The sequence below is a fragment of the Malassezia globosa genome (genome assembly GCF_000181695.2).
Source record: "Malassezia globosa CBS 7966 chromosome Unknown mgl_sf_1.2, whole genome shotgun sequence".
Classification (NCBI taxonomy): Eukaryota; Fungi; Basidiomycota; class Malasseziomycetes; order Malasseziales; family Malasseziaceae; genus Malassezia; species Malassezia globosa.
This window is the reverse complement of record NW_001849873.1, coordinates 350-21,845: the sequence shown is the minus strand read 5'-3', so window position 1 is coordinate 21,845 and position 21,496 is coordinate 350. Positions and strand designations below refer to the sequence as shown.

General features: G+C 51.4%; 13 protein-coding genes across 13 annotated transcripts; 8 read left to right on the top strand and 5 right to left on the bottom strand.

The window, feature by feature from the left end:
* Nucleotides 1-650: 650 nt before the first annotated feature.
* Nucleotides 651-1,226, top strand: MGL_0648 (uncharacterized protein; the record flags this gene model as incomplete). The annotated part of the gene is made up of 1 exon (XM_001732003.1): nt 651-1,226. The coding sequence occupies one exon, from the start codon at nt 651-653 to the stop codon at nt 1,224-1,226; it is 576 nt and encodes a 191-aa protein (XP_001732055.1).
* Nucleotides 1,227-2,021: 795 nt separating this feature from the next.
* MGL_0647 (uncharacterized protein) lies at nt 2,022-2,768 on the bottom strand (the record flags this gene model as incomplete). The annotated part of the gene is made up of 1 exon (XM_001732002.1): nt 2,022-2,768. One exon carries the CDS (start codon nt 2,766-2,768, stop codon nt 2,022-2,024), a length of 747 nt encoding a protein of 248 aa, XP_001732054.1.
* Nucleotides 2,769-3,029: 261 nt separating this feature from the next.
* On the top strand, nt 3,030-3,437 carry MGL_0646 (uncharacterized protein; the record flags this gene model as incomplete). Its single annotated transcript, XM_001732001.1, has 2 exons — nt 3,030-3,278; nt 3,306-3,437. 2 exons carry the CDS (start codon nt 3,030-3,032, stop codon nt 3,435-3,437), a joined length of 381 nt encoding a protein of 126 aa, XP_001732053.1.
* Nucleotides 3,438-3,495: 58 nt separating this feature from the next.
* Nucleotides 3,496-4,560, bottom strand: MGL_0645 (uncharacterized protein; the record flags this gene model as incomplete). Its single annotated transcript, XM_001732000.1, has 1 exon — nt 3,496-4,560. One exon carries the CDS (start codon nt 4,558-4,560, stop codon nt 3,496-3,498), a length of 1,065 nt encoding a protein of 354 aa, XP_001732052.1.
* A 626-nt stretch (nt 4,561-5,186) lies between these two features.
* On the top strand, nt 5,187-6,638 carry MGL_0644 (uncharacterized protein; the record flags this gene model as incomplete). Its single annotated transcript, XM_001731999.1, has 1 exon — nt 5,187-6,638. One exon carries the CDS (start codon nt 5,187-5,189, stop codon nt 6,636-6,638), a length of 1,452 nt encoding a protein of 483 aa, XP_001732051.1.
* A 247-nt stretch (nt 6,639-6,885) lies between these two features.
* On the bottom strand, nt 6,886-8,064 carry MGL_0643 (uncharacterized protein; the record flags this gene model as incomplete). The annotated part of the gene is made up of 1 exon (XM_001731998.1): nt 6,886-8,064. The coding sequence occupies one exon, from the start codon at nt 8,062-8,064 to the stop codon at nt 6,886-6,888; it is 1,179 nt and encodes a 392-aa protein (XP_001732050.1).
* A 531-nt stretch (nt 8,065-8,595) lies between these two features.
* On the top strand, nt 8,596-10,392 carry MGL_0642 (uncharacterized protein; the record flags this gene model as incomplete). Its single annotated transcript, XM_001731997.1, has 1 exon — nt 8,596-10,392. The coding sequence occupies one exon, from the start codon at nt 8,596-8,598 to the stop codon at nt 10,390-10,392; it is 1,797 nt and encodes a 598-aa protein (XP_001732049.1).
* Nucleotides 10,393-10,847: 455 nt separating this feature from the next.
* MGL_0641 (uncharacterized protein) lies at nt 10,848-12,773 on the top strand (the record flags this gene model as incomplete). Its single annotated transcript, XM_001731996.1, has 1 exon — nt 10,848-12,773. The coding sequence occupies one exon, from the start codon at nt 10,848-10,850 to the stop codon at nt 12,771-12,773; it is 1,926 nt and encodes a 641-aa protein (XP_001732048.1).
* Nucleotides 12,774-12,891: 118 nt separating this feature from the next.
* Nucleotides 12,892-13,699, bottom strand: MGL_0640 (uncharacterized protein; the record flags this gene model as incomplete). Its single annotated transcript, XM_001731995.1, has 2 exons — nt 12,892-13,449; nt 13,493-13,699. The coding sequence occupies 2 exons, from the start codon at nt 13,697-13,699 to the stop codon at nt 12,892-12,894; spliced, it is 765 nt and encodes a 254-aa protein (XP_001732047.1).
* A 1,026-nt stretch (nt 13,700-14,725) lies between these two features.
* MGL_0639 (uncharacterized protein) lies at nt 14,726-15,776 on the top strand (the record flags this gene model as incomplete). Its single annotated transcript, XM_001731994.1, has 2 exons — nt 14,726-15,323; nt 15,382-15,776. The coding sequence occupies 2 exons, from the start codon at nt 14,726-14,728 to the stop codon at nt 15,774-15,776; spliced, it is 993 nt and encodes a 330-aa protein (XP_001732046.1).
* A 294-nt stretch (nt 15,777-16,070) lies between these two features.
* Nucleotides 16,071-17,156, top strand: MGL_0638 (uncharacterized protein; the record flags this gene model as incomplete). Its single annotated transcript, XM_001731993.1, has 1 exon — nt 16,071-17,156. The coding sequence occupies one exon, from the start codon at nt 16,071-16,073 to the stop codon at nt 17,154-17,156; it is 1,086 nt and encodes a 361-aa protein (XP_001732045.1).
* Nucleotides 17,157-17,413: 257 nt separating this feature from the next.
* MGL_0637 (uncharacterized protein) lies at nt 17,414-18,139 on the top strand (the record flags this gene model as incomplete). The annotated part of the gene is made up of 1 exon (XM_001731992.1): nt 17,414-18,139. One exon carries the CDS (start codon nt 17,414-17,416, stop codon nt 18,137-18,139), a length of 726 nt encoding a protein of 241 aa, XP_001732044.1.
* A 1,952-nt stretch (nt 18,140-20,091) lies between these two features.
* Nucleotides 20,092-21,198, bottom strand: MGL_0636 (uncharacterized protein; the record flags this gene model as incomplete). Its single annotated transcript, XM_001731991.1, has 1 exon — nt 20,092-21,198. The coding sequence occupies one exon, from the start codon at nt 21,196-21,198 to the stop codon at nt 20,092-20,094; it is 1,107 nt and encodes a 368-aa protein (XP_001732043.1).
* Between the last annotated feature and the right edge of the window lie 298 nt (nt 21,199-21,496).

The following is a 21,496-nucleotide window of genomic DNA, read 5'->3' as shown; positions in this document are numbered from 1 at the left end:
TCACTCGGCGATAGCGTCACTGGACTACGTGCCCTTACCACACGCAAGCTTTCCCCATCTCCAGCAACAAATCACACAAGCATTTGCGCATCAGGTATCTTTCTCACATCCATTATCATACAAGACGCTCGAAACCGTCACATCAACACCAAGACACACATTCTGTCGCACCAAGTCCCTTTCGGGATCCAATACCATACCATGTCCGGGGACTTTCCCTACAGCAGGGCACCAGACAAGAGTCCAGTGCTTCTGGGCTGCAATCAAGTATTGGCGGTCCTTTGCACATCCCCTATATCATTCCGTCACTTGAACGTGGAATTGCCAAGCAAAGTGTGTTTTTAACCACTCTCACTTGGCCAAAGGGAAGGAACCAGAGGGAATATTTTCCATGTACAATTGACGGCCAACGTGGAGAGTTTATCACGTGATGTGCTTTTTCATGTGTAGGCATGCTTGGATGTTACATGGGACTGGGCTCGCTCAATTGTAGGAGCACACAACGCTTAAAATTGAACCTTGTGTCTAAGTGTAACATCCAATGTCGTTGAACACGGCCGTCATATAGAGCTGTGTCCTACAATGCAATCTTCCTCCCTGCATTGTTCACACCTGATACGTGCTCAGTTCACACCTTCTTTTCCGCTAGAATGGCCCACCCTATGAATAAGTTTAATGCGGCTGGTCTCATGCCTGAACACTCGATGAATCTGCCTGTCCGTGCAGCGTCATCGCCTGATGAAAATTTGATCATACATGCTCTCATGAGTATGCCCGCTATGTCAGATGAAGACCTGTCGAAGGTGTTTGCTCCTGAGATTATTTACACGGCACCCAACGGCCAAGTCCTCGTGGGCAAGATCGCCGTGTCTGCTTATCTTCGTGCGAATATGCAGCCCGACAGCATGAATCTTCTTGAAACGCCGTCACTATTGCCACCACAAGCTATGGTGATAGATATGCATATGCCTAGTGGAAAACGTCATCTGCTTGTCCTGAAGCGCCGTGTTCAAGACGGGCTCGTCTCAACAATGACAGATGAAGAAGGCCACTGCAAGACATGGGCCTCTCTTGCTGTGCGTGCCGCAAGTAGCTCTATCCATTCACCGACAGATACTATGGTGTCCCCATGCACTTCTAAGCTTAGTCTTGCGAAACGACGTCATCACTTGAAGGCTAAGCCCACAACTCTTTTTGCGGGCATGCGGGATCAGCAGGCCATGTGAACGTTGACATGATATCCACTTGCTTCCAAAAGACATACTCTTTATTGACCGAGGTTGGGCGAACATTCGAGTTTGAATTTGGGGATTTCGTCCCAATCTTTTTTTCAAGTTTCTTTTTATGGTTGTTCATAAGTATGGTATATGACCTAGTTGGAATTATAGGATGGTTGAAATGAAAAAAAAAAAAACGAACAGAAAACAAACAACCAATGCAAGAGCTAGAGCGTTTGTGTGTGAGGACACACAAGCGAGCATGGTGACAATTTTATTATTAGTTTCATCAAGCCAATCTAGGGGGTCCTGATGATTGTGGTTGTAGCTGCATTAAGGCCGATTCGCGATCACGGCTCGCTTGTAATTCGCGGATTCGTTGTTGCTTTTCCTTCTCCCGCTCATCATCCCTTTGCACACCTTTGTACATGGTCTGGATTAGAATAAAAACACATACCTCGCGCTCCTTAATCTGCAAATAATGCACTCCTGTGATGATACACACGGTCCCTAAAATTGACGCGCCCAATGTGAACTTTGCTGCTCGAGACATGATCCCAGCGTCTCGTGTCGATGGAAGAAACGAAAAGCGATGATGTGGAGGCAAATACTTGCTGTCTCCAGTCACTCGATCCACGTTAGGCAACCCCACATTTGGGGATCCCCAATTCTCATGTGCCAAATCCCTAACTTGATAACCGAACAAAGAGTCCGAAGAAGGCACAGTCAACTTGGCTTTCCAACCATAAGGCTAAACTAAGATGCAAGCATGTTCATTCTGCATCAAACTACAACGTTACAAACCTACAGACGAGCGTTCACAATGTCAACAAATTCAGGCTTCAGACTTGCTCCGCCGACAAGGAAGCCATCAATGTCTGGCTGGGAGGCGAGCTCCTTGCAATTCTTAGCAGCCACACTACCTCCGTAGATGATACGCAGCGTGTCAGACACCTGCTGGTCAGCCTTCTTGACGAGCCACTGACGGATGGCAGCGTGGACTTCCTGAGCCTGCTCGGCCGTAGCAACTTTGCCAGTGCCGATTGCCCATACCGGCTCGTAAGCAATCACAATCTTACTCCAATCCTTGACGTCCTTTGTGGCCGTCTCAAGCTGACCCAGGACAACGTTGATACTCTCGTTCTTCTCACGCTGTTCAAGCGACTCACCAACGCAAAGAATCACAGAGAGACCAGTCTCGAGAGCGGCCGACGTCTTCTGAGCCACCATATCATCCGTCTCGCCGAAAATAGAGCGGCGTTCAGAATGGCCAAGAATCACCCAAGGAATGCTAGCATCTTTGAGCTGAGCAACAGAGATCTCTCCTGTGAATGCACCAGATGGCTTGTTGTAAGCATTCTGGGCGCCCAACGCGATTTGCTTGCCCTCAAGAAGCTTCTGCGATGGCAATAGGTACAGCGATGGGGGAGCTATCACAACCTCAGCTTTCGAATCCAGGCTGGAATCCAGCAGATGCTTGATTAGGCTCTGGTACTGCTCGATCGAGCCGTTCATCTTCCAGTTGCCACCAACAAAGAAAGTACGCGACATTTTAAAATGTGTAGATGGGAGTAGGATGGGGAGATAGGTAAGCCGTCTGAATTGTCCAGCACAGCATTATGGGTGCCTCCGTGCGCACGTCCACGCCACATGGGCCATCCACGTAACCGGAGTGGTCTCGGGAAACTTATCTAATCATGCATCTCGGATATGAACGGTGGCGTTGATGCGCTTCAGCCAGGTCAAGTGCACGAGATTGACATAAGGCACACACACACATTCACATTTACACTTATACGTGAGGACCTCATCATGTCTTGGCAGGGATATGTCGACAACAACCTCGTTGGAACTGGCAAAGTTTCTATGGCTGCAATTATTGGTCTGAAAGGCGGAGTTTGGGCGTCTTCTCCTGGATTGAATGTAAGCATGGAGGAACAGACGGCCATTATCAAGGGTCTCGATGACCCGTCGCCTCTTCAGGCCAACGGCATATTTGTGTCTGGTAAGAAGTACTTGACATTGCAAGCAAATCCACGTTCGATCTACGGAAAAGCCGGAGTACGTATATCAGGAAACTGACGACAGGGCGATGGGTTATGTGTTGTGCGCACAAACCAAGCTGTACTGATTGGTATTTACAATTCGCCCCTACTCCCTGGCGATGCGAACAAAGTCGTTGAGGGTCTTGCAGACTACCTGATTTCCGTAGGGTACTAACTATGTTCCAAAGGTTTCTTAGGAGAAATCCAAAGAAAAAAAATATTGGCTGACCTATTTAACGACGGCGCTGATCACGCATAGCGAGGATTTGTACAATGCGCGTGAAAATGTTGATAAAGTCGAGTTCTAGACTGATGCTCTCACGGAGTGGATCAGCAGGAATAAAGCCAGCCTGCGCGAGTCTGGCGTGATGCAAGATCTTTTGTGTGTCCCAAAGCACAAAACCGCCAAAAACAGCAAGGCCACCATACAGACACACAGCTTCAGTGAGAGCAAGCGTGCGCGCGAATCGGATAGGGATGATCAGAGGGGCAAGTGAGGACAGTGCAACAATCGTTACACCGGCCAGGAGTGGGCCACCCAGGAACATATATTTGTTCTCCTTTGCCGTTGCACCGATATAGCAAAGACTGCCCATCAAACCTGCCGTGTAGAGGCCTGCGCGCGTGAGGATAGCAGGGTTCAGAAAGAGAAGAGGAGACAGAACTGCTGCCTGGCTCGCATTAAACAAAAGCCAACAAGGGATCTTCGCCGGGTGGTTCGGTGGAAGTGCCTGTGCTCCCATCATACCGCCGATAGAAGCAACAAGGCCAACACCAAGCACAAGCCATGGATTGGCCATCATGATTCTTGCCGAGTAGCCATAGCGATGAAGTCCGTAAGCTGTGAGACCAGTGATTGTGAGACCCGTTCCCAGGTAGGTAAATGTCGAGTTCAAATAGTTTGACTCAGCGAGTCCCAGTGGCGAGCGAGTCTCACGGTTGAATATCATATTCAATCCAATCGCCGTTCCAGCGACAATGCCCACACTAATCAATGCACGCGACCAACCGCCTTGTTGTGCAAACGGACTCGAGCCAAACATGTTGTCAAACGCAGAGCCAGAGGAAGTGGCTCCATGTGAAGGCGTTTCAGTGTATGCTCCATTGTTTCGTGCACTGGCAGATGGACGGTTAAATCGTGTGTGGCGCACCAAGCGAGTCTGCTGTGCAATAGGAGATCGCGGGGCAGCCAACGCCGCAGATGGGCGGGTCGCCGTCTTCGTCGTGATAGACCGCACAGAGTTCACCGCCACGCGGCGAGCCATGAAACAAGGCGCAAAGCGAGCCGCCACAATCATGACAAGTGTTGAATGTTGTTGCGACGCTTGGAGGGGTGAGTGTGAACGAGTGGCAAACGTATTTGGCTGCTTTTGCCGCTCTATTAGGTGGCGTTCGCCGCGCTCTTGGTTGGCTTGTGCTGTGTGATGATGACGTTGGCAGGGCTGAACGCCACGTGCTTCGTATACCCTTGTAGGCTCATGACCGCCTGCGTTACATCGTTGTCATTGGGCCTCTAGTTCGTTTTCGAGCATTGGAGAAAGCAATGCGGCTAGACCAATCATTGCCCAGTACGTTGTCATGAAGCTTGGAGGCGCATCTCACACGCTCAGCGATCATCAACCCATATTGTCCAATTTCCCTGGGTGAGGGAGAACGTCTGTGGTCATGAGCATGTCCGGTATCCCGCACGGGGAGCTTCCTATTCTTGAGGCATTGATCAAGTGCGTATGATCCAGTACCTTGACATAACCTAACAAGGCATGCAGTATTCGCCACCAGCTCACAGTGTTGAAAAAAAACAGTGCAGACTATACGAATCCGCACGATGTGCAAGTAATTTACAATGCCGTTATCAAACAAAGTACGTATTTCTAGCAAGATCGAAATTGGGGAGGAGGAAAGTGGGAAGTTGTGTTTTATGAAGATGCTAACGAAAGTCACGAAACTGAACGCGATTCGCGAAGAACGCCGGATATCTGATGCCGCGCAGGATGCCACGAAGGATTCTGACGCTCCTGAAATTTCAGGTGGCATGGGCAACAGTGACTATACAACGACAAAAAATACTCGAGTTGATACTATGCTTGTTGATGTGTTTTATTTGCTTAGCCTTTTTTTCCTCACGGTCGGACGCAGCCGAGAATGCCCGGCTATGTTCAGTCAAATTGGATGCATGAAGCAGCTGTTGGACCACATGGACGAGTCCGCTGTATACACGGAGGCAGACCTAACGCCTTTTATTAGTCGCATTCAGGAACTACGGGACATAATCAAGAACGATGAGCGGCAAAATAAGCACCCGCCACAGCTCACAAAGCTTATGGCGCACAAGCTCGAGGCTTGTCAGCAAGTGGTGAACCGATTGCAGAATTCGCTGTCAGTCATTTCAGTGGAGCTCCTTGCGATTCACCAAAAACTCGTACAAATTCGACGGCAGCTCAATGCAGCCGCTGCGCGTCCAAAGCCACCGAAAGGTGATGTGAAGCAGCTGCAGGAAGAACTGCGAAAGATTGATGCAAAACGTGTCGATGGCAAGTTTCTTGGTCCTGGTGGATCATCGGTACCTGAGGGCCAGGAAATGCTTGCGGGTCTGTTAGAAAGCTGCTTCGAGCTAAGCAACGACATTCTTGTGCGCAACAGCACCGTGTCTCCAACCTTGCAGCCTATCTATGACCGTTTATTGGAGACGAAGCAGCAGCTTGAGCATCTTGAGCAACGGCACCGATGGAGCTTGCGAGAGACTGATCTTTGGACGTATCACCTTACGCTTAAGGATATTGATCGTATGCGCGTGAATGGGAAGTTTCTCGATAGCGAGGGGAGACAGCCTGAGGGACAACTCGTGTTGCTGTATTTACTTCGCAGGTCCTATGGTTTAATCAATAAGTTGCTTTCTTCATCGGAGCCACTGTCAGAAGAGCTCATTCCTGTCTCCGATAAGCTCTCGACCATTTCGAAGTGCCTTCGTGAAGTGAGCAAATATGGTGGCACATTTTCCTTGCGTGATATGTATCCATATCGACTTGCTTTGCATCAGATTGACAGTATGAGAAAACCTGTGCCGGACAAGGATGGACATCCGACTGATGTGGCGCGATGGCTTGCGCCTGACGGTACTGTGCCAGAAGGCCAGAGCATCATCCAAGCACAGTATGAAGAGGTGGAGCAAACGATTGAAGAGTTGTTGAACCGAGAGGAAGAAGACGAGGAAGACAACGAAACGCTGGATGGATCTGGCGTGAGCGAGACGCTGGAATGCGATACGCTCAGCGATAGTGATCGAGTCATGTCATCATCGCAAGTGGTTGAGAGCCATTCGGGCAACAGTGTTGCTAGTCCATCGGGCGAACTGGACACTAAACGAGCAACTGGCTAATACTGAACTGACAAGCAATGTATATTAGTGCTTTTCCCGTCGCACGGACCTGGATGGTCATGAAGACATGCCACATGTAAATCAGGAATGAGTGCATTCATAGACACAAGCCATGGCTTTGCAGATTGTAGCAGTAATGGGCACCTAGGAAGCGAACAAATTTGGACATGTGAATTCATGAGGCTAATGGCATGCGACTCAATTTCGTCTAATTCTCCATGCGTTCACGAACGTTGGGTATCTGTGCTCACCGCTGTGTGGACAGTTGAGCCATAAAATGTTCCAAACTGGGTGTCACGACCAGCTTGCTATTCAACTCGCCCAAGCACTGCGCTTCTTGGCGCTCAGGATCTAAAATCATGACCTCTTGCAGAAAACTTGTCTCACTACCGCTCATCACGTCAAATGGGATATCCCCAAGCCGAAGCATAACACGCCCGTCAGCATAAATATCAAGATGGCCGATCTGACCCTCAGTTGGGCCAACTGACTCTGACGATGACTCGGCCTTGACTTCAGACGGTGGTACTTCCATGATATCTCCACTTTCTTTTGTGTCAGTGGAAGCCGCGTCAGACGACGAACGAGGTTGAAACACTGGGAACGTATGAGGAAACTGGAACAAGAACAGCTGCCCGTCTGTCTCCCCATCCTGGACAGTAGACGCAAAGTGACTCGCCATCAGCTCTTCATGGTCTTCGTCTTCACTTTCGCTAAGATCCAGCGCCTGTGCGGTATTTACATCGCCATTAACTGGCTCGTCAGCGTCGGTCTTGATCGGTGGCGAACTCTCGCGCTTCACTCCAGGCGGCGGCTGTAAGAGCGACTGTGGCGCCATTTGGTCCAGCTCATGTACATGCTGGATATCCACAGTATCTGCATTGAGAGTAGATTGGGTGGAAGATGAGCCACGCGATCGCGTGCTATGTGTCTCGGTCATTACAGGCCTCGATCGCATGTCGGCCGCTGCACGCGCAGAGCGCGACGTGCTAGAACGGTCACCTGCCCCCATCGAGAAAGGTCCTGTTGCTGTCATTTCAATGGGTGGTCGTGGTGGCCGTGGTCCTCGCGGCGGACGTGGCGGGCGTGCGGACGAGGATGTCGGCCACAGGGACGCTGGTTTTTGGTCTGCATTCTTTTCCTCTTTGATGGATGCTTGCAAACTCGCGCCTGGTGTACGTCGGCGCTGCGGCATAACAGGTCGAAATACCATACGTCCTGCTCCTCCCGGCTGTGGTGTTGATCCGCGTGCCGTCGTTGCCGACGCAGATGGCATCGACGAAGAGGGTGTGGAGCCGACAGCTGAGCCAATACGACTAGGCACCATGCTCGTAGTGCGGCCGGGGGCAGGCACTGTTGTGCCAAAGCGCGTCATTCGCCCATTTGACTGAGATGGCTCTTGGTTTTTTGGTGTGTCGTCTCCCATACGCACAAAAAAGCAACCCAAACCTAAGCTGTGTTGGAGGACAATATACACAATTACTGCTAGCTGGAGCAGCGCGCGATATTTTTTTTTTGGCTGACCAAGGCGGAATCGGCTGCTATGGCTGACATAAGCGGCGCTTCAAGGCTCATGACTAATCGCCAGCTGGCGCTTGGAAAAATTATGTGTTGTATGTGCTTGCCAATTCTCGTCCCCTGTCTTGCCAGGCCCAACATGATGCGGCTTACGTTTGTGACCGGCACTATGCTTCTCATCCTTCAGCGCATCAAGGGTTACTCTCTAGCTCTAACCTTGTCTTAGGCATGCTTGAAATTACCGTCCCTATCTGTGTAAGGGTTCATCGCAACTTCACAAAGCTTATTCTGGCTGACGAATCAGTAGATTTATTGTAGAGATGTTAGTAGGCGAATGTCTTAGGTTGCGTCCGTGGAGGCACACACACTGGCGACGGACTGACCAAAAATTTAAGTGGGCTTCGGCCCGCGTTCCCTTTTCCACCGTTTCTTTGACAATATGCTAGTGCCGCTAACGCGTGTCGTGCGGCGGATTCCTGCGCGAGATCTGCGGAGCACATGTCTGCAGCAGGGACGTATGTTTAGTGGCAGCTCAAGGATCGCACGCAAGCGGACTGAGACTAGTACGAGCACCGCCACGTCGCTTGTGCCACCGCCGGCGCCCTTACAACTCCAACCCCCGACACCAGAGGAAGAAGCCCACATGTTTGAAAACAGTGTGCATAGCGTGTCAAATTGGCTTGCAAGTCCGCGGTTTTCTCAGATCCATCGTCCGTATACGGCGCGCGATATTGTGTCGAAACGAGGCAGCATGCCGGTCCAGCCACCTGCCTCTTCACTTACAGCAGACAAACTGTACGCGCTGCTCGAACAGCATGCGAACCAGAGAACGGCCATCTCAACTATGGGAGCGATCGATCCTGTGCAGCAATCTCAAATGGCTCGTTATCAGGAAGTTGTTTATGTATCTGGTTGGGCATGTTCGTCCGTGTTGACGACCTGTAATAACGAAGTCGGTCCGGACCTAGCTGACTATCCGTACACGACCGTGCCAAACCAAGTACAACGTCTTTTCAAAGCACAGCTGCATCACGACCGTAAGCATTGGGACGAACGATGCCACATGTCGGCCGACGAGCGAGCCAACACACCTTGGATCGATTACTTGCGACCGATCATAGCCGATGCTGATACGGGGCACGGTGGACTGAGCAGCGTATTCCGCCTCGCAAGGCTGTTTGCCGAGCAGGGTGCTGCCGCTATCCATCTAGAGGACCAGCTGCATGGTGGTAAAAAGTGTGGACACCAGGCGGGCAAGGTGCTTGTGTCGACAGGTGAGCATGTGAATCGCCTCATCACGACGCGCTTCGCTTGGGACATTCTGGGCTCGTCGAATCTGCTTATTGCACGCACCGATTCAGAGTCAGCGAAACTTATTTCAACGAACATTGACGTGCGTGACCATGAATTTATCAAGGGCGCATACAATTTGCCCGCTGGTACCAAGTCGCTCTCCGAGACTTTGGCTGAAAAGGAGGCAGAGGGTGTGCATGGAGCTGAGCTTGACAAAGTGGAGCGTGACTGGATGGATGGCGTCACGCTTGTAACATTCAACGAGGCCGTCGCGAACCACAATGCATCTAATCCATCGCGTTTAGAGGAGTATGATCGTCGTGTTGATGGTGGTGTATCTATTGGCGAGGCGCGTCGCATTGCGCAGGAGATCTTCGGCGACGAAGGTGTGCCAGCCTGGGACTGGGACGCTCCGCGCACCAAGGAGGGGTACTTCCACTTCAAGGGTGGCATATCAGCAGCGATCAAGCGCATGAAGCAATTTGCACCATATGCTGAGCTGCTTTGGCTCGAGACCAAGACGCCTGATCTCGTTCATGCTCAAGGCTTTGCTGCCAAGATCCATCAAGACTTTCCAGGAAAGTGGCTCGTGTACAATTTGAGTCCTTCATTTAACTGGAGCGCGCATGGGTTTAGCGATAACGATCTGCGCAACTTTATTTCTGATCTTGCTCATGCTGGCTTCGTGCTTCAGCTTATCTCGCTCGCTGGAATCCACTCGACGGCTGTGAGCACGTATGAGCTCAGCCGAGCGTTTGAAAAGGACGGAATGCTCGCGTATGTCGATTTGGTTCAGCGCAAGGAAAGAGAGCTAGGCTCTGATATGCTCACTCATCAGCGTTGGAGTGGCGCACAATACATGGATCGTGTCCTGCAGACTGTCAGCAGTGGGACTTGCAGCACCAGCAGTATGGGCGAAGGCAGCACCGAGCACTCGTTTTAACAACATGACGATCTTGCACCATTAACGAAATCTTTTGAATGATTCTTTCATAGTTGGTCGATTCCCTCTTATCAACATCATAGACACATGGATTCATGCACAGCTTGCCCCGTGACCCTTTATCTCTCCCTCCCTTACCCCACACAGTTCCTGCAAATTTAGTCGTTTTGTCTTGGCTCGCAGTCTACGCGCCGCCGTTCTCCGGATTGTTCATTTTCGCTCGCACTGACACTGTCACGTGTCGTGTTGACAACTAACGAAGCAAGCCTCACAGCCGTGCCCATCAACGCATGCATGCTTATTCACCAATCGCAGTCCTGCTGCGCATGAGACCAGTCAGCTGGCTTGCTGCAAATTAGTGGAGTCGTTCATTGCTCAGATTGATACGTTTTTGGCGTGGTCTGTCGGGCAACTGGCCCGCTGCTTGCTCCTCTACTGGGTGTGTGTCTAAACGGATGCTTTGGAGTGCTGTGGTGTGTGTATTTCTCAGTGCACTATGGCACGCACATGCGAAGCAGCGTCCGTTTGAGACGCCACTATTAGAGGCGCCTTTACTTGGTCGGTTCTTACACATTACCGACATGCATTTAGACAAGCACTATAAAGAGCATGCCGCTGTGGTGTCACAGTGTCACCGCGACAAGCCGCACCATAGTCATGGTGGCGAGCGTCGATCTGGACACTGGGGTTCACAAGAAAGTGACTGTGACTCTCCTTTCACACTAGCGAACGCCACTTTCCAGTGGCTTGCCAGGGAATGGGACGCCGAGGACAATCGGGGACAGTCGTACTTACCATTCGATTTTATATTATGGACAGGTGATTCTGCGCGGCATGATCAAGACGTCGAACTTCCTCGGGAGGAAGAGGAAATTTATGCATTGAATAGGTATGCGGTGAGCTTGTTCGAATCATACTTGCCCGGCGTGCCTGTTGTGCCCAACTTTGGCAACAATGACATTCTTCTTCACAACACCATGTCCTCTGGACCGTCGAAGGAACTGGATGAATTTGCTCGTATTTGGCAGCAACATATCCCGCCAGACCAAATGGATGTATTTCTTCGTGGCGGCTACTTTGCGAAAGACCTGATTCCGGGCAGACTTGGCGTCGTCAGTCTCAACACATTGTACTTCTACGACTCCAACAAGGCTGTGGATGGATGCCCCCGCCGCAGTCGATCTGAGGACAGTGTCAATGCAGATCCTGGCACACTGCAGCTGGAATGGCTTGTCGAGCAACTGATGGACTTCCGCCGTCGGAACATGCAAGTTCACATCATCGGTCATGTTCCTCCAACGGCGGGTAACTACTTTGCACGCTGCTTCGATGTGTACACGGAGCTTGTGCTTCGGTTTCAGGACACAGTCATTGGCCAGCACTTTGGTCACATGAACCTCGACGCCTTCTTCGTCCAGGAGTCTTCACTTGCCGGCAGTAGCAAGCGGCCGAGCAACAAAGTCCCCATCTTTTTCAAGCAGATCGAAGTGGACCTTCGCTACGATTACGAGTCCTTGCCTGGAAATGCACGCACAGACATGCAATACTATGGCGTGTTCTATGAGGCGCCTAGTCTAGTGCCGACGTACTTACCAGCATTGCGCGTATGGACGTACAATACTACGATGGAACACAGCAACCGGCCTGTTTCGACGCAAAGCGTTGATCTCGATCTACTTCTCGACTTTGTTGCATATGATAACTGCAGCGAGGACGACCGCAGCCTCGACTGTGCATTGGTGGGCGAAGACGAACATGTGTATGACAACGATGATGACAGTGCTAACAGCATTAATATGCTTGGTGGTGGTCGTCGACATCGACGTCCGAAACGCAAACATCGCAGACGCCACACGAAGCTTCCTCGCTATGCATCTTCATCAGCGCCGTCTCGATCCAACACGTTCCTGACGCCACTGGGATACAGTCAGTGGACACTGCAGCTTGACAAAGCAAATGCCGAATACGATCGTGTTCTCAAGGCTCAGGGTGCAGCAGCTGCTTCTGCGCTTCCGCTCAACTACACGTTGGAGTACACGACATACGATGCTCCTACCCTTTGGCACCAGTTCATCGATTTGATCATTGACCCGCAAGAAACGCTTCCTCCCCCACGGCACCACGAGCTGCCGAGTGAGCATCACGTGCCTGTGCCCAAGCCTCTGCTTGATCGTCACTTGGAAGATCGCGGCTTACACTCGCCATATACATGCCAGAAGGACGTGTGCAGGATTGCAAAACCACTCAAGCCCCTGACTATGTATGGCTTGGAGGACATGACTCTGCGGTCGGTAATGGATCTTGCTCGGCGACTTGTACTTGACCGAAAGATGTGGAAGACGTACGTGAATCGCTTGTATACTAGTATTTGGTCAGAGTAGAAACAGACAAAAGCAAATGCAACATCTCTCTGGATGCCATTTATCCTACATTGCGAGCTTGCAGTGACCGGCCCAGGGTTCATGTCTACAAGGCTTAAAGAAGTGTCTTTTGTGAGCTTTACGAATCCATGGGCCGCTTTCCTGGCCGTCCAAAGCGCGACAGCGGCCAAAGAATCCACTCAATCCGCGAGTTAATAAGACCAAGCGGCACAGGTCCAAATTCGCGGCTATCGCGACTCTTGATTTCGGGATGCAATCGGTCAAAACGAGATTGCTGAGCACTAGCATCGCCTTCGACCCACGCACAGTTTGGGGGAATTGTAATCCGCATCCAGGCCCCTGATTCATGCTCTTGCGTCTCTGTTGCCAGCTCATGCAAGGCATTGTGATAAATTTGTGTGTATGCCAATGACTGAATCTCGCCTTGACGCAACTCCTTGGGAACGGGCGTGAGATCCAAGCCACGGGGCACCCACAGGTTTACAGTGTCGCCGCCAAGGGCCAGGATTCGTTTTGTAATAACCTTGTTCGGCTCTGTCGGAGAAGTTAGTGTAACGATATCTCCTTTTTTGTATTTTCTCGATGCAGCTATGAGTCGGTTCAGCAATACAACATCTGTACTCTTGACTTGCGTGGGTCGCCGATGCTGATCGGTAGGTATAGGGTTGAAGGTAGGCTGTGAGTCAGTGCGTGAGAAGAGCAAACATACTGCAACATACCGTCATGCTAGTCCCATGCACATTGGCGATGCTTACGACATGGCTCGTTAAAAAGATAGCCACTGGGACCCATGCTAACACGCGTAGGACCGACCGCGTCAGACTTGGTCTAGGTGTTGCACACGCTTGAGCATGTATCAAGGCTTTTTGAGACCGAGCGTACACGTGCGGTGGTCTGACAAGCCCCGCTCGAACCAGCCGCAACATGCCACACGACCTAATGTATATGAGTATGGAAACGTCTAATCAAGCTGCGAGTTGAATGTGGCTCTAGTGCCTGTTGGCCAGACAGCGAGGCGAAGGGCCTGGCCACCAATGAACACACCTCCACTACACACTATATACTTCCTGATTCACCTTCTCGTCAATGAGGATGTGGTTTATGCATGTCCTTTGGGCCGCTTCCACCATGAGGCCAAGCCAAGCGCATGCATATCTTGCAGAACAGTATGACTTAGGCTAATGCGTTTCGTACTAGGATTTTCATAGATGTCTTCAAGCATTTTTGAGCCACGACGCATCATGTACTCAATGGTTGTAAAATCTCTCACAGAGAGTCCACCGCCCATTGATGGGTGACGAAAGAAGTGACGCAGGTACAAGGTGAAGTCATACCGCGCCGGCTGGCATCTTATAAGCGAACATGCAAACAGGGTCAAAGGTAGACACGTACCTCAGGCTTGGTACGGATAAGGCGTAGCCCACGGCGATACATTGACATGACACCACGCTGGCTCTGAGAATAGCGTTTCATTCCTACACACAACAAATAGATAAAAGAGAGAAGATTTCTTTTTCTTTTTTATTCTTATTAAAGGTGGGGGCGAGAGGGTTGTTCGATTTGGAGGAGGGGGCAAATATGTCCTACCGGGCTTGGGCTCAGTGACACTTGCGTGCGACACGGAACCAAGGATGCAGCCCTAAGGCAGTATTTCAATTGCTCTAGGTCGCAAGATAGAGGAGAGCAGGCAGAGTCACACACAAAGTTGCGGCTGGCCTTGCCTCCCACAATAAGCGATCACGAAATGAGTATGAAGAAAAGGTGTGGCCTTGGCGTGGCGTCGAACTTTGCCAACAGCCACGCGTTCACAGAAAATGTTTTGGTCCACGTGGCTTGTTTTACATACTCCGCAATGACACTTGCTATGTGGTTCCGCAAAGAGTACAGATCACGGGCCCAAATACGTGGAAAGCGTCCCTCATCTATTCCTCATTGTCCCTTGTGACTCATACATGAGCACACCATCAGCATTTCAGCTTAAGCCCGTGCAAATTGCACTCATTCAACTCGGACGCATTGGTCCTGATAAGATGGCCAATCTACGCCATGCTCGTTCCATGGTCGTGGAGGCCAATAAATCTGCGCCCAATGGCCGTGTCGACATGATCATGCTACCTGAGTGCTTCAATTCACCATACAGTGTGGATCAATTCCCAAAATATGCTGAATCATTTTCGGGCATCTATGAACAGATCAAACAAGGAGGCCGGACCTCAACATCGCGTGGCTCAAGGTCCTGGCCCGTCGATAATCTGAACAACGAACGCCCCTTGACACTGACGTCAGACTTTTTTCAAAAAAGTCCTACACTTGAAATGCTATGCAATGTAGCAAAGGAAACAGGTACCGTCCTGGTTGGTGGCAGTGTTCCAGAGTGGGATGAGAAAACGGGTCGTCTCTATAACACAAGCTGTGTGCTTGATGCACAGGGCCGACTCATTTCTCTGCACCGAAAACTTCATCTCTTCGACATTGATATTCCAGGAAAAATGACATTCCAGGAAAGTCTAACACTCACAGCCGGGGATCGCTTGACCATATTTGACTGTGGTATGTATACTGGCAGCATTCTCGCTTTCATCGCGCTATTATACTCTTACACAAACAGATCTGGGTAGATTTGCATTAGGCATTTGCTACGATCTGCGTTTTCCAGAAAGCGCGCAGATCGCCTCGCGTTTAGGCGCCAGCACTATTTTGTACCCGGGCGCATTCAACACCACGACAGGTCCCGTTGCCTGGGAGTTACTTCTACGTGCCCGCGCCATTGACAACCAGGTGTATACAATCGGATGTTCACCCGCGCGGCCTCCTGCTGGGTATCCGGCCTGGGGCCACAGCACGGTCGTCGATCCGCTCGGCCAGGTGATCAGCACGTGTGATGAAAAAGAAACCGTCGTATATGCTACACTTCACCCGGAACGCATTGCAGAAGTGCGCAAGACAGTGCCTGTATCATCGCAGCGCCGCTTTGACGTGTATCCTGACGTGGCGTCTGTCTAGCTTGAGCCAAATTGTGGAGAAGGAACACTTCCACGACATTGCCGTGTCCTCCACAGCCTCGTTTTCCTTATGCCCTTCTCTGTCCTGGGGTTGGGGGCAGACATGGGCACGATGGCCCCAACACGACAGATCACGTGGCCTTTCAGTTCCACATCCCTTAGTGGACTAGGCCCGTCCGTGCTCATGTAGTTGTGGCACGCGTGCCGCACTCTTGTATAGACGCATCATTACTGAATCGAATCCCTCCAGTGTCCATCTCCTTTGCTCCATCAGAGAAGAAACAAAAGCCAGAGCATGTCGACAGTGGATCAAAAGCTTGTGAAGCGCCAGCGCTTTGAGCATGTGTTCTCGCAAATAGTCGAGGAGCTTCTCGAGTTCCTCAAGACTCAGAAAATGCCAGAAGAGGCCAGCACTTGGTTTAAGCGGAACCTTGAATACAATACACCCGGAGGCAAACTCAATCGAGGTCTTTCTGTCGTGGATACTGTTGAGATTCTCCTGTGCACAGACGAGCACGGTCAAAAAACACGCGAGCTGACAGAGAGTGAGTATGTCCAAGCAGCCGTGCTTGGCTGGTGTGTTGAGTTACTCCAGGCATACTTCCTTGTGGCTGATGATATGATGGATGCATCGATTACGCGACGCGGTCACCCATGCTGGTACCGAGTGGACGGTGTCGGCAACATTGCAATCAACGACGCTTTCATGCTCGAGGCAGCGATCTATCATCTCCTCAAGACACACTTCAAGAGCGAGTCGTATTATGGCCACCTCTTGGAACTCTTCCACGATGTCACGTTCCAGACCGAACTGGGTCAGCTGATCGATTTGATCACGGCACCAGAAGATGTTGTTGATCTCTCGAAATTCTCGCCTGAAAAGCACCGCCTCATCGTGGTGTACAAGACAGCGTTCTATTCGTTCTACCTACCAGTTGCACTTGCAATGCGTATGTGTCATGTCAACGACGAGGCCGCGTTCAAGCACGCCCAAGATATTTTGATTCCATTGGGCGAATACTTCCAGATTCAGGACGACTACCTTGACTGTTATGGCGCTCCTGAAGTAATAGGCAAGATTGGCACGGATATCTTAGACAACAAGTGCTCATGGAACATCAATGTGGCTCTTTCTCATGCGACACCAGAGCAGCGCAAAGTTTTGGACGAAAACTACGGTAAAAAGGATGCACAGTGCGAGCAAAGGGTTAAAGATGTCTTCAATGCCGAGAACATCGATCTTCCAGCCAAGTTCGCCACCTACGAGCGTGAAAGTTACGATCGCATTCATTCGCTCATCAATGCCGTCCCAGAATCGTTCGGCGTTAAGCGCGCAGTGTTTCTTTCCTTCTTTGACAAGGTCTACAAACGCACTAAGTAGATTCGCCTTTGTTGTTGGATAGATATGCGAAGGGGCTACGTTCACAGCCTCGTGTCCGTACGAAGCTTGTATGAGGAATCGACGCGCACTCGGCATGAATACGTGACTCTCTACAAGCCGATGTTGCGCGACTAGAGAGTTAGTCAGCGTAGCGCGATCTTTTATTTTTTATTTATTATTATTATTATTTTTTTTTGAGGCAGTTCATCTATGCAACATCGGTGGTGAGTCTCGGTCGGGGCTTGATCGCACGTAGTATGGGGCTTTCCGAACCGCGGAAAAAGCAAAGACTCATTGGTGCAGCTACGCAGAGAAATACAGCCTGGCTCAATGACTTGTCTCTTCCTGGACAGCGCATGATGTCGATGATGGGCTGGGCGCCAGGCACGGGGCTAGGGACCTCGAACCAAGGCATGTCGACGAATCTGACTGTGTCAATGAAGCTTGACAACAAGGGTATTGGTGCGCACCGTCATGAGCGCGAGGCACTTGAGCAAGGGAAAGCGGACGCGTGGGTCGGTGCGGGTGGTGATCTAGGTTCCTTGTTCGACCGGCTGAACCAGGCGAATCAAGATGACACAACGTCACGGTCGCCTGAGGCATCTACATCTACCGCCTTAAGCCCAGGAGCACCAGTTGAAACACAAATTGAGCCAAGGCCTGCATTTTCACGTCTTGCACACCGAGCCAAATTTCGCAAGGCGAAGCAGCTGGGCGACACCAGTACGCATTCTATGAATGAGATTCTGGGGATTAGCAGTGCTTCCAAGAGCGCCATGAGGTCGCTCGCACCTACATCAGACAGTGAAGATGCGAATGCACGCGGCATGAAACATGTCGAGAGAGAAACTAGGTCTCTGAGGGAAGCACGACAAACACGACAGCATGCGAGGATGGGGAAGGCGCGGCTAGTCCCCAAGATGGCAAGAACAAGAGCAAGACAAAGAGTCAAGAGTCTAGCGACAACAGTAGCAGTTCTTTGAAGAAGAGCAAGGATACCACGTCAAAAAAGAGCAAGCGGAAGAAGGACAAATCGACGAGGAGCAGTAAGTCGAAAAAGAGTCCGTCTGGGGAGAATAAATCGAAGGAGGGCGAATCTAGGAAAAGGAAAGAAAAGGAAAGTGGGTCGTGCGAGGAAGAGTCCAAGAAGAGCCGATCAAAAGAAGAGCGTGCTAAGAAGAAAAAGGACAAGAAACGACGTGATTCGCCAAAGGACAATCCTGATTTGCCATGGGACAAAGATACCAACAATGTCACGATGGCCCATACCAGCCCATCCACACCCATCCAGTCGGTTAAGCGGAAAAGAAGCCGAGATTCAGTGGATAACAAAGAGAATGACGAAAGTAATAGCGATACTGAATCACCGCGCGTCATCATGCATACCAGCAAGCAATTCGTATTTCAGTATCTGTCAAACAAACTGATCCGGAAAAAGGCTGACATCGCGAGACTTCGTCGTGAGCAAGGCCGGTGGTGGGGTGCTTGAGTTAATCCGTTTTCCCTCATGGTGTGGCAGGACGAGCCTCGCGGGGTGCTTTGGCTGCCTGTGCTGCTTCCGCTGTCGCTTCGGCACGCATCTTTTCAACAGACTGCTGGACGAGTGGCTGGAAGATGTAATAACCAGATGCCACGCCTACCACTGTAGCGGCCAGGAACCCTCCAATACCTCGCGATCGTAGCATAAAGAAAATGTCTGTATGACGTGGGGGTGAAGAGACGCGCGACACGTCACGTGGTGCCGTCGACGTGGGAGTGCGAGTGTCGCCGGAGCAGACGGTGGCCGCTGCCATGGAATTGGTGGACCCTCCACACACATGTTCAGCCCCTTCGATGGAGTGACAGTGCACAGGTTCAGAGCCTTGGTCGCTTCCGAACGCACGATGAGCACGCCGACTGCAGCGATTCTGCAGCCTGGTGAACAGCAGCCATCGAAGCAGTTGAGATGCGCGACTCGCATGTTCCGTTTGCATGCATACCATACACGACTAGTGTTCATGCTTGCTTGTGTTGTAACCTTTGGTATCTTGGTGTCGTCCATCTACTCACTAAATCACTTCAATTTGCTCCTATCATCGAAACGTGCTTTGGACTTTTCGGCCTTTCGGGAATTAGAAAGGGAGGTACCTTCAGTTGCAGCTGATAGGCGCAATTGGGCGAACGTGTACTTTGTCAAGCGGTCGTGGTTTTGGAACTCTCTGTTCACTCTGTTGGCGGCTGTCACATTGAAGAGGACTAGTGGCGGACTGCGTGGCGAGCAGGGTGCAGTCCAGGTCATGTCATGGAAGCGTCTATTCGCATCAAAGACTTTGATTCGGTGGATCTTTGCTACATTGGCATGGTGTACGTGCTGAAGCATGCATTGGGAACAGCCACTAACGGAGTAACAGTGTACGTAACAGAAAATTTCGACAAATAAAAGGTGAAAAAAAATCTAACAGACCACGCAGTACGATGTCGCAGTGGTTTTTTGGGGCGAGTTTCCTTGAGCGCGTGCATGTGGCCAGTGGTGGCGAGTGCCTGGTGAACTCGGTGAATGTAAACCATGAACTGTGCCGCACACGACAGCGCGTCACGGCTCAGACGCATCCAGCCGTGTATGAGCGCTTGGACCCAGCGTTTTCTGAGATGCACCCGACAGCCTATGCTGGGTGGCATGGCGGCATTGATGTGTCGGGCCATACGTTTGTGCTAACCCTGAGTATTTTGTACTTGGCAGAGCTGATTGTGCCATATGTGCCGAATGGCGTCGCGTCGTCGCTGATTCCCTCGGCATTGCGTTCACAGCGACCTGTGCTCGAAGTTGGGCCGTGGTGGAGTCAGCTGGCGAATCGGCTCGTGCTCAGTGGCATTTTGGGTCTTGTGATTTTGTGGACGATCATGTTGTGCATGACATCCATGTACTTTCATACAGTGCTGGAGAAGGTGGTTGGGTTTATGTGTGCACTGGCTGTGTGGGTGTGGATGCCGAAGGAGGAGGTGTCGGCGTATGTGGCGTAGCGCTGTGCCATTCCTCGTACAGCAGTTCCAGCGCATGACTCGGATCGACCCATGTACCCACATCATCTTCCAGAGCCATACGGGAGTAGTCTTCCTGTGCATTGAACACGAGATCGCGTAGCGCATCCCAAGCATCGACGAACGTGCTTGGAAGTGTGCGTGTGTCGACATGTACGGCTGCTCGGCAAGGCTGATGCCGTCGTTGAAGCGGCAGGGGTTGTTGCCGAAGCCTCTGGTGCAGCAACTGCTGCCGAACTTCTTCGTCTTCATCATCGAGAATAGTATCGGGGTGCAGTGCGTTGTGCTCTTGATCGCTTGTATGCTGTGCATTGAGGTCGTTGGCGCGCTCGTTGTCCGCGAGACTCGCATACAGAGCGTCGGCCACTTGCTTCGCTCGATGTGGCAATGCACGGATCGTCATGTGCAGGGCCGCTGCGTCGTCTAGACGCAGAGTCGCCAGGGACTCGAGTGGATCGTCGTACACCAGGATCTTTTGGAGCACATTTGCATCGATCTGTGGATCACCGTAGTCTTTAGGAGATGTAAAGCACAACGTGCGGAGTGATGGCATGCGACGGATAGCCATCGCTTCAGAGAACGACAAGTTGATATCGCAGATAGTCAGGGTATGTACACGACGGAAGATGGGCGCATCAAACCCAGAGATGAAGCTGTGTGGGTTGATAGAGGTGATGATGGTCGGCTGACAAGCCGTGCCATAGGAGTGAACGACGTCGGTGGCTATAAGGGAACCACTCAGAGCGACGTCGTCTAGGCGTCGGCACACACGCAGGATAATGCGTGTGTCATTGTACACATGCTCGCGCTGTGTTGCAAGGTACAGCGAGTCGCTGATCGTTGGCAAGGCGAGGATCGTGAGCAGATCGGAGCGTGCGTGGACGGGGCCGATCCATAGACGGCGCACGGCGCGTGCGAGATCGGCACGTGCACGAACAAGAGTACAGAATGTTGATATCGCATGTGCCGTGCGCAGTTCGACGCGTGCATACACAAATAGGCTCGAGCGTATGACGCCAAGCATGGTTCCCCTGGAGAAGATGCACGCCTGTCACCTGATCAAGAGACGCGGCGCGTACGAAGATACGCTGAAGGATTTCTGCCGGCAAGCGCGCATGCAAGAACGCTGGCGACGACAACGGAGCCTGATGCTGTGGACGTCGCGTTGGCTTAGTCCGCGACGATGGCATTTACGGCATCGAGTTGTGCTAGCGGCCAAGGCCCCAGCACACGTTCGCGCTCGCGGAGCCGATCCTGACGCGGAAGCCGGTGGAGTGCGCGTGTGGAGAGCCGAGCGGAGGAACTAGCGTTGCTTGTGATCG